At 43.7% G+C, this 9519-nt stretch overlaps 1 protein-coding gene across 1 annotated transcript; it reads left to right on the forward strand.

The window, feature by feature from the left end:
- The first annotated feature begins 2661 nt into the window (after window positions 1–2661).
- On the forward strand, window positions 2662–3713 carry LOC119301263 (xylanase inhibitor protein 1-like). The gene has a single exon (XM_037578211.1). The coding sequence runs from the start codon at window positions 2687–2689 to the stop codon at window positions 3608–3610; it is 924 nt and encodes a 307-aa protein (XP_037434108.1). The 5' UTR covers window positions 2662–2686; the 3' UTR covers window positions 3611–3713.
- Window positions 3714–9519: the final 5806 nt, after the last annotated feature.

Consider the following 9519-nt stretch of genomic DNA (forward strand, 5'->3'; position numbering starts at 1 on the left):
TAATTAGCGCTAGATCAAGGAAATACACGTAGTTGGCCCCCCTTAACTGAAACGAAAAAACTGAAACGATGGCTAAAACAGAGAATAAAATCTGAAAAAAGTCCCATAAGAAAGCCCATTCATGGCCTCCTCCGTTCCTAGTATGCTCCTGGCTTTATTTTACCCTAAAAAAGGTCAACCACGGCGTGATTAAGGTGTGACTTGAGGCGATTAGATCCCATAAAAAAGGTTGAGGCAACTAGAACTTTGCGGCGGCGGCGGATCCGGCTTGCCTGCTCCTTCCCCATGCTCTCATATGTGCTCCCACTTCATCCTATGGCTGTTTTTTTTTTTCCTTTTTTTCTTTCTAATCTAATCATTTCTTCCTGATTTTAAGGGGTGGGGCCAGACCTTATTTTGTTTCATCCAAATCAAGCCGCGTATGTGGGAGCACGGATGAGCACACGCGCAGGAAGTAGACAAGTCTTGTCCGGCGGTGGCCGCGGCCGCGACGCAAAACCAGCACCGCGATTGGGAAATTCTCGAGACTACACTCTTTAAATATTGTAGAGGTCCAGCGCCAAGGTTTGCACTATGGTGTACTATTCCTCTCACTCTCGTCTTGTGCGTGTTGAAATTATACATCAAATTTTAGTATTTTGATGGCGAGGTCAATGATTCTAGTTCATTTTTAATTTCATTTGATTGTTTGATTTGTTAGTTCATCATGAAGAGCAAAGCGCAGACAAACATCATAAAGATTAATTTGATTTGATTTTTCAGCATGAGGCTAATGCACGGCTTACCAATCCTAGTCCAATGGAATATGACGTGCTCCGAAATTACGTGATGATATACATTCATAGGAAATTACTAGAAATTAGGTTATCTTCGAATGAAATTATTAATATTTTTTATTTATTGGTGATTGTAGGAAAAAAATTAAACTAGTAACAGTACAAATATATTTGTGTTTGAATTGCATTGAAACAACACATTATTACATGATACTTATTTTTTGCGTTGCACTTTTTTTTTCCCAACTTGGCTCGGCCCCTTCTATACCCAAATCCTGGCTCTGCCCCTGTTCCCGGCGGCACCTGCTTGGGGACAAGTAGGTTCACTAAGGGGGGGAATGTCAGCATGACTTCTTCAGTACAGGAAGTAGAGTCTGGTCATCGCAGTTCCACCCGACCCATTGTTCCCAGCGTGCGTATCTCGGAGCCCAGAATGGAGTAGGCCCATGTAAGGTTGCGTGCGTGAGTTGTGAGGAAGGAAGCCAAGCATTTTGTACGAACAAACAATTTCCTCAGCTAACCAAGGGAATAACATGGGGTGTTCCTCCCTGCTCATATACGGTATGCAGGACCCAACTACACTGGAAGTCATTGCATGCCGGGAAGCTCTGGCATTGGCTGAGGATCTAGGAGTGCAGAACGTTGTTATCTCGTCGGATGCAAAAACAAGCAATACATGACCTGAACAATGCCAGCAGGACGCTATGGGGCCATCATAGAGGAGAGCCGAGCCAGAGCTGCTAATTTCACCAGCATTTTTATGCATGAGAGTCGTTTGGTTAATAAAGAGGCACACAAACTTGCTAGATTTTTTTTTCTTTAGATCAGGGACGCCATATGTGGCTTGTTCAACCCCATGACACGAGTTGTATCCCACATATGTGGTTTATGATCAATAAAGCTTTTGCTTTACCGCTCAAAAAAAAGCTAATCATGGCTCGTCCTTCCCCTAGTTCATCTTCCCGATCCCTTCTATCTCGATCTGGTTGCTAACATAGTGATAGCCATCGATCTTACGTACGTCAGACCATTTCCGTGCCCTTGCAGAGTCAAAAAAAAATGTTATAACGCAAAGTTGCTGATTCCGAAGGACGCGTCATCGATCGATTTGACAAAGAAGTAACTTGTCCGATCCAGGCATCCATCCTACAGGACTCCGTCACGGGCACAACACGTGTCGCCAGTGGTACGATAACGTTGCTCAGGGAGCGACTCTATTCCGCATGCGTCGCCGGAGGAAGAAATGGTAAAATAGGAAGCCTGGTTCTGCGTTGCCGGAATGTTCCTTGGCGCATCAGTCTAATTTTTATCTAGCTTTTTTTTTAAAAAAAACTATTGTATCTAGCTTTAGGATGTGTCTTTTAATCTTTGACTGGGCTCGTACCTCAGCATACAAGAGCACCTTCAACCAGGAGCTATGTATAGCCAACTAATCGGAAAGTTTTGCTAGGTCCACCTTTTAGCAGAGGCTATAGCCTACATGTTCATGCATGTACGAGTCTTGCATCTGGTTTATGACCAAAGGAACACGCGCAGTGACATTTTCTACTTAGCTAGCTGTCCTGCACTGCACCTTCAAACAATAAAGCCACCCCTTGTATACACCTACAGCCATCCATGGATGACGACGGCGACGAGCTATGGATCGATAACAGTCATGCCCATGCATGCATATGCATTCGCTGTGCACGCTCACTTCCCCCTGTTTCTTCATCCTGAAAAGTCGAGCTCCCTGTTTTCCCATGCCTTCCGCGGCGCACAAGAAAACACACATCACCTACTCCTACCTTAGCTGCATCTATATATGAGCTCGTGTGCCAAAACAAACCCTATATATAGACCTCCCCAACGCCTTCAAGTTCCTACACCATCACACAACATCCAGAACCATCTCACTGCAAACCTCCGCAATGGCGTTCCGACGCCCTCTCGCTCTCCACCCGCTCGTGATCGCCTTCGTGCTGGTCTCCTGTCTCGCCGGCACCGCCAACGCGAAGCAGACGGGCCAGCTGACCGTGTTCTGGGGCCGGAACGCCGGCGAGGGCACGCTGCGCGAGGCCTGCGACACGGGGCTCTACTCCACCGTCGTCATCTCCTTCTACAGCGTCTTCGGGCACGGCCGCTACTGGGGCGACCTCTCCGGCCACCCTCTCGCCGGCGTCGGTGCCGACATCAAGCACTGCCAGTCCAGGAACATCCTCGTTCTCCTCTCCATCGGCGGGCCCGGGAACGGCTACTTCCTCCCGTCCTCGGCCTCCGCCGCAGCCGTCGCCGACAACCTCTGGAACGCGCACCTCGGCGGGCGCCGGAACGGCGTGTACCGCCCGTTCGGTGACGCCGCCGTCGACGGCATCGACTTCTACATCGACCAGGGCGCCCCCGACCACTACGACGAGCTGGCCAGCCGCCTTGATGGGTACAACCGGTTCTACCGCGGCCGGAAGGGTGTGCGCCTGACGGCGACGCCGCGGTGCGGGTTGCCCGACCCCCGCCTGGGGGCGGCGCTCCGGACGGGGCTGTTCGAGCGCATCCACGTCAGGTTCTACGGCAACGACTCATGCTCGCTGGGGAAGGGCGGGACGTACGGCGTGGTAGAGCAGTGGGAGAAGTGGACGGCGGCGTTCCCGAGGACGCAGGTGTACCTGGGCCTCGCGCCGGCGGAGAGCGGCGTGCCGGAGGGGGCGCAGGGCACCGTCGCCGTTTACCTCAAGTACCTGTACTACGACCTGCTGCCCAAGGTGCAGAAGGCGAACAACTATGGCGGGGTCATGGTCTGGGACAGGTTCACCGACAAGAAGACACGCTGGAGCAGCGTCGTCAGTGGATGGGCCTGATCGTATATATCGCTGGTTTACAGCTTTTTTAGAAAAGGGATCGCTGGTTTACAGCTACGGATCGGAGTGTATTACTACTACTGTGTATATGCGTATGTACGAATAAAACGGCATCCATATGATAATGATATATATGGATGTGAACTGAAGTTGTTTGTTGTTCTAGTCAATGAAATAAGGAATATGATCGCTTCTCCTACGACTTTTGCCCAAATAATTTTTATTCCGTCGCCCTTAATAAACAAGCTAAGGGACTAAAAGCTCGAAGATGGTTTTCATGGATATATAGGGCCGAGAGAACAGAGTTTTTGACCAAACATTAATTAAGCTGTTATATTCTCAAAAGTATCATGGCATATCATTGTTAATTCTTTTTTAAGCGGCGACGTGGGCCTGATTTTAGACAGAACTGTTAGAGACCAATTAGCAGTTAGTAGCAGTTAACAGCAGTTAGCATGTAGCGTTAGACATAGGCTATGTAGGCAGTTAACAAGCTTGGCGTTGTCCAAACGCTGTGTCCACCCAAAGGACATCAGGACTGTTAGAACAGTCGCAATATCACTGTAACCGACATTGTAAGCGCCTGTTCAGGCAATATAAAAGCCCAGGCATCCGATCAATACAGATAACTATTCACTTCATTTTCTCTGACTCTCTTCACGTTATCATGCACTGTTCTAACCAGAGCAAATAGGCTACAGGAGAGAACGGAGAAGAAAGGTCAGAAAATGATGATTTTCTTGCCGGATGATGCTTGTTCCTTCGCTCGGTTTGTGGCCAGGCCAGAGAGCACCGGCACTCTCGTTTTCCTAGCCGGAATTTCGCTCTCGCTGCTGCTCGCCAATGGAACTCCGACGGTCGCGGGCATTAAGCCTTTGCCGTCACGGTCGTCCGGACAAAAACGACGGCCTCCGCCGCCGCCTCTGCCACTGCAGAAACCTTTGGCTACCCCGACGCCACCTGGCGGCCGCCGTCGCCTTCGCAGCAACCGCTGGGTGCAGCGCCGAAACTACACTGGAGCCCCTGGACCAAGTACCAGGGCCGCTGTGCCCCAGGAGGCCGCTGCCGTGCCGGAAACTTCCGCAGTGCCGAACGTCGTCGCCGACTAGATGGTCGACGCTCTGAACAAGAATGAGGCCTCTGCCTCCAACTTCAGTGTGGACGCCGCCGAACTGGTGCCGCTGCCTCCTGAATTTGCCGTTCGGCCCATGGAGTGGCTGCTGGGCGGACTCAGCGGCGGATGGCTCATCGCCGACCCAGAGCGCGAGTTCGACGACGAGCCCGTGCACGACTCCGGCAGCGCGGAACTCGCGGTCACGGCACACCTTTCACCGGTATACTACTGCCTGCGCCATCGTTTCGAGCCGTGCCCCCAATCCCCGGCGCTCCTCAGCCTCACCAACCGCCTGGGAGAACTGCGCCCCAACGACCCTTCCGAGGGGACGAGCCGGCGCTGAATTCGCTGGTGGCCATGGTGCCGGCACGAAGCAAGCAGGGGCGATAGGAAAATAAGGGAAGGAGGCGCTCGTACAGGCCTGAACCTTATCCACTGCTCCTCGTTCCACCTTTTGACCTGCTGGTCCAAACGGTGCCGACACAGGCTTGTGGGCCAAAAGGCCTTACGTCCCATGCTAGTGTTAAATAAATAACATGCTGATTTAATTAGGCGATTTAGCAGTAGTCCGTATATTTCTGGGAAGCTGCAGATCTGCCACTCTATCCGTACTTAGTGTGCTTTAAATTAATGTCTAGCACCTTCAGTTCGTACTATGCTTAGTTCGACACTATAGACCTTATGTCTATTAAAAATTGAAATATGACATGTTATATTTGCCTTTAGCATATTATGACATGTTATTTGGTACAACAATCTTATTTTGCATTTGAAAAATAATTTATCATGCAATATTCTCTCATTAATATGAGATAAAAAGGCCAAACAAAATATGTGATTATCTTGAATTATATTTGTGCAATCACATGGTAATGGCATCTCTACTGTATATTACAGTTTGCCTATTACCCAGAGGCATTTTTTATGCCCCCATAGTGCTCTTCCAAATATATCAAAATTTGATGATATACACATATATGGCTTACAAATTATAAGTGTTCCTCTAGAACATATTTCTTGTTTACCAAAATAAATTTTACTACCAAGTAAAATTAATCAAATGCATGATCGTACATGCAGGAAATATGTCTGACATCATTAAGAAAGAATTCCAAGAACTGCAAATAGATGGAAGTAACTATCTATCATGGGCCATGGACATGAAAATATTCTTATGTGGACGTAACCTTGGCCCTTGCATTGCCACACCCCCCGAAAATGCTCCATAAATACCCCAAATGGTAAAGTATGCAGCATTGCACTACATAAGGCACCACCTCCATCCTGATTCAAAAACTGAATATTTGATGGAGGAGGATCCATTAGCTTTATGGGACTCCCTAAAGGAGAGATGTGACCAACAAAGAGCAGTAATGTTGCCGGAAGCCCAAAGAGAATGGTCTCTCATAAGGTTTCAGGACTTTAAGTCCGTTGCTGCATATAATTCTGCTATGCATAAAATTAACTCCAAACTGAGATTTTGCAATCAACAAGTTTCAGATGCAGACTTGATAGAGAAAACTTTATGCACTTTCCATCCCTCGATGAGGATATTGCAACAGCAATATCGTCAACAGAAATACATAAAGTATTCTGAGCTCATATACACATTACTTCAGGCCGAGAAGCATGATGAACTTCTCATGAAGAATCACAATGCTCGCCCAACGGGTGCCATGCCTATCCCTGAAGCACATGCTAATGCTCATTCTACTAGTAAATTTGGAAGCCGTAAAAGGAACTTCCAGAAATTCAAGGGAAAATGGAAAAAGTAAAACGGTCAAAAGACCAACGGTCAAACTAAGGGGAAAGATCATTTCAAGAAACATGATCAAAATGACAGCTCTCAAACTTGTCAAAGGTGTGGATGCATGAATCATCGTACTAATCAATGCCGAATTCCCAAGCACCTTGTGGATCTATACATGAAGTATAGAGAAAAATGCGAACAAGTTCATGGAAATAAAACTGAAGCTCACTTCAACGCCATACAAGATAACCCTGAAGCCAGTCCTTCTCAAAGCGCTATTGAAGTATTCAAGCCGAAGGACGATATCATCCTCGATGAAGACATGCTTGTGGATTACACCCAAGATATTTTTGGAGACCTCACTTAATCTCCGTAAATAAGTTGATGTCATTTAGCTATTTCAATACTACAAAATGTTATATACTGTATAACAATAAGTAGAATAAAGTCTTTCAGACTACGTATATTATATTATGTGAATCAGACATAATATTGTAATGTATTTATATTTGAATTTTATAATATAAATACATTGTATGTAATTTTATGAATATATGAATAAGATAAGATTTATTCTAAAATATTATCTTTCTATCTATAGAAATTTTACGGGAAAAATCCGATGGAATAAGAGTTAAGTTTAGTGGATAGTGCTACCACTAATACAAATTTAAGGGAAACAACATACTTCTAAACTCTTAGAAAAAGAAATTATTTGTTCAAGAAGAGTCACTTTCACACTCCCTATGGGTACTACTATCGTAATTCAGAATGCACTCTTGTATCCTGAGTCTACTCGTACCTTATAAGTTTCAAAGATATCCGATCTAACAATTTCCATCTAAAACATTCGAGGTGGATAAGACAAAATTTTTGCTTTTAACAAAAAGCAAAGGATAAGAGGAACAAACTCTTGAAAAATTCCCTTCATTCTCATCCGGATTATACTTTACATACATCAAACCCGTAACTTATGTTGCGTATAAAATAATTTTTCAAACTCTTGATAAATTCAAGACTTGTCATGATCACCTTGGTCACCCCAAAGTTGGGATGATACGAAAGATTAGTGAACATTTTGTTGGTCATAATTAAAAGCTGCAAAAATTCTCAAGTCATCAGATTTTATGTGCACCACATGTGCCATGAGAAAATTGATTTTTAGGACACTCTCATCTTAAAATTCAGAAACTAGCCACTTAAATTTCTTGAACACATCCAAGAATGTATATGTGGACTACTCAACCATTTCTGGGACATTTATTCATGGTACCAATAGACATCTAAATAATGATCTTATGTGAGTCTCTAACCTCTACAAAACCATGAATTCCTAAATTAATTGCTCAAATTATGAAATTAAGAGCAAATTATCCGACCATATGGATCAAACCCATTTGAATGCCATTTTCACGAGCATGTATGATTTTTACTAAGTACCTCATGTACATACCCTAAATGGTGCAGCTAAATTATTTATCAAAAGAATAAAACTAATAATGTGACCACTTCTACAAAAAAAATTAATATGCCAACATCTAGTTGGAAACATGCGATCTTACACGCCGCAGATCTATTCTAGATCATAGCAACTGCATATCATACTACTTCCCCTTGCAGTAAGTACGTGGAAATCAAACAAGCATTTTCCATCTGCAAAAATTCGGTTATATACCAATATCACCACTTCATCGTACATGGGCCCTCACATAAATTTGGGATCTATGTGAGGTATAACTATTTATTTATCCATCAATCATAAATATTTTAAACTCCCATCAGGAGAATTAGTTATTGCCCTTACGCTGATTACATTTAAAATAAGGACATTTTTGGCATTAGGGGGAGATTCGTACCACAAAGAATGCCAAGAAATTAGAAATGTCATCGACATTCAGTCCTCATATTCACGTACTTCAAAATCTAAACCTAAAGTTCAATCCTATATATTTGCAACATTTTGCAAATCTGCCATTTACTTATGGCAAAGACGTCATCAAATCACATTATGCATGCAAGCAATGTGCCATATAAAGTGGAAGTACCTCATACAACCACTATTCTCCCCAAATGAGAGCTAAAGGGGGAGAAACATGGTCACATGAGAAATGGCTCATATGCATCCACGGAAAAAAGAGGAAATTATATCCTCAACTAGTAAATGTAGTTCAAACTCAAGTTGAATAACACATAACGGATGCTCATCATCCAAACCCAACATAAATGTGCACACAATTTGAATTGTTGGGACATCGAAACACCTTGACTCCATTCTTATGGGAAATCACGAGGAGTTAAAAGATGTAAATAGTATTTCCACAAATCATATTGATTCAACATAATCATATAACATAAGACTACATATGTCGACATATATTTGTTTTAAATTGCTAAAACCTTTAGGGCCCTGAACCAAAGTCCATGGCAGAATGCCTAATGCATTCATATATTGGTTCAACTAGAAGGAAGCAATTAAATAAGATAGCACTCGCTTAACAAAAGAGATGTATTTACCACTGTAATACATTCTCCTCATAATTATCTTCCTTTTTGGAAGACAAATGAATTTTATTTCATAACAAAAACAATGAGGTGGTGAAAAGCGATGCTTGTAGCATAAGGGTTCATGCAGAGACCCGACATCTATTATGATGTAACATACCCTCTTGGTATAGGTGGAATTACGTTTCGATATTGACATTATTGGCAGTTACAAATAAACCATCCATGCAGTTAATAGACTCGATGATTACATAATCATATGGATCACCCAATTCAGACATCTATATATAAGTCCATTAAAGGCTTGAAAGTCTGAATTTATGAACAAATCGCAACATATATTGTGTAAAACATCGAAAGTCACTCCATGACTAAAAATAGTCGAAAATTGTGTGGTAAAATCGACTACGAGAGTTCCTTCTTTAAAAGGATTACTCACATAATGATTGCTTGATTACATGTAGTTATTAACAAAATCCCTTGTTGGATTCTACATGACCTATGTATATACTAGTGATTTTCATCTTCAAAGTATATACCAGA

This window comes from Triticum dicoccoides, chromosome 1B (assembly GCF_002162155.2).
Source record: "Triticum dicoccoides isolate Atlit2015 ecotype Zavitan chromosome 1B, WEW_v2.0, whole genome shotgun sequence".
NCBI classification, from domain to species: Eukaryota; Viridiplantae; Streptophyta; class Magnoliopsida; order Poales; family Poaceae; genus Triticum; species Triticum dicoccoides.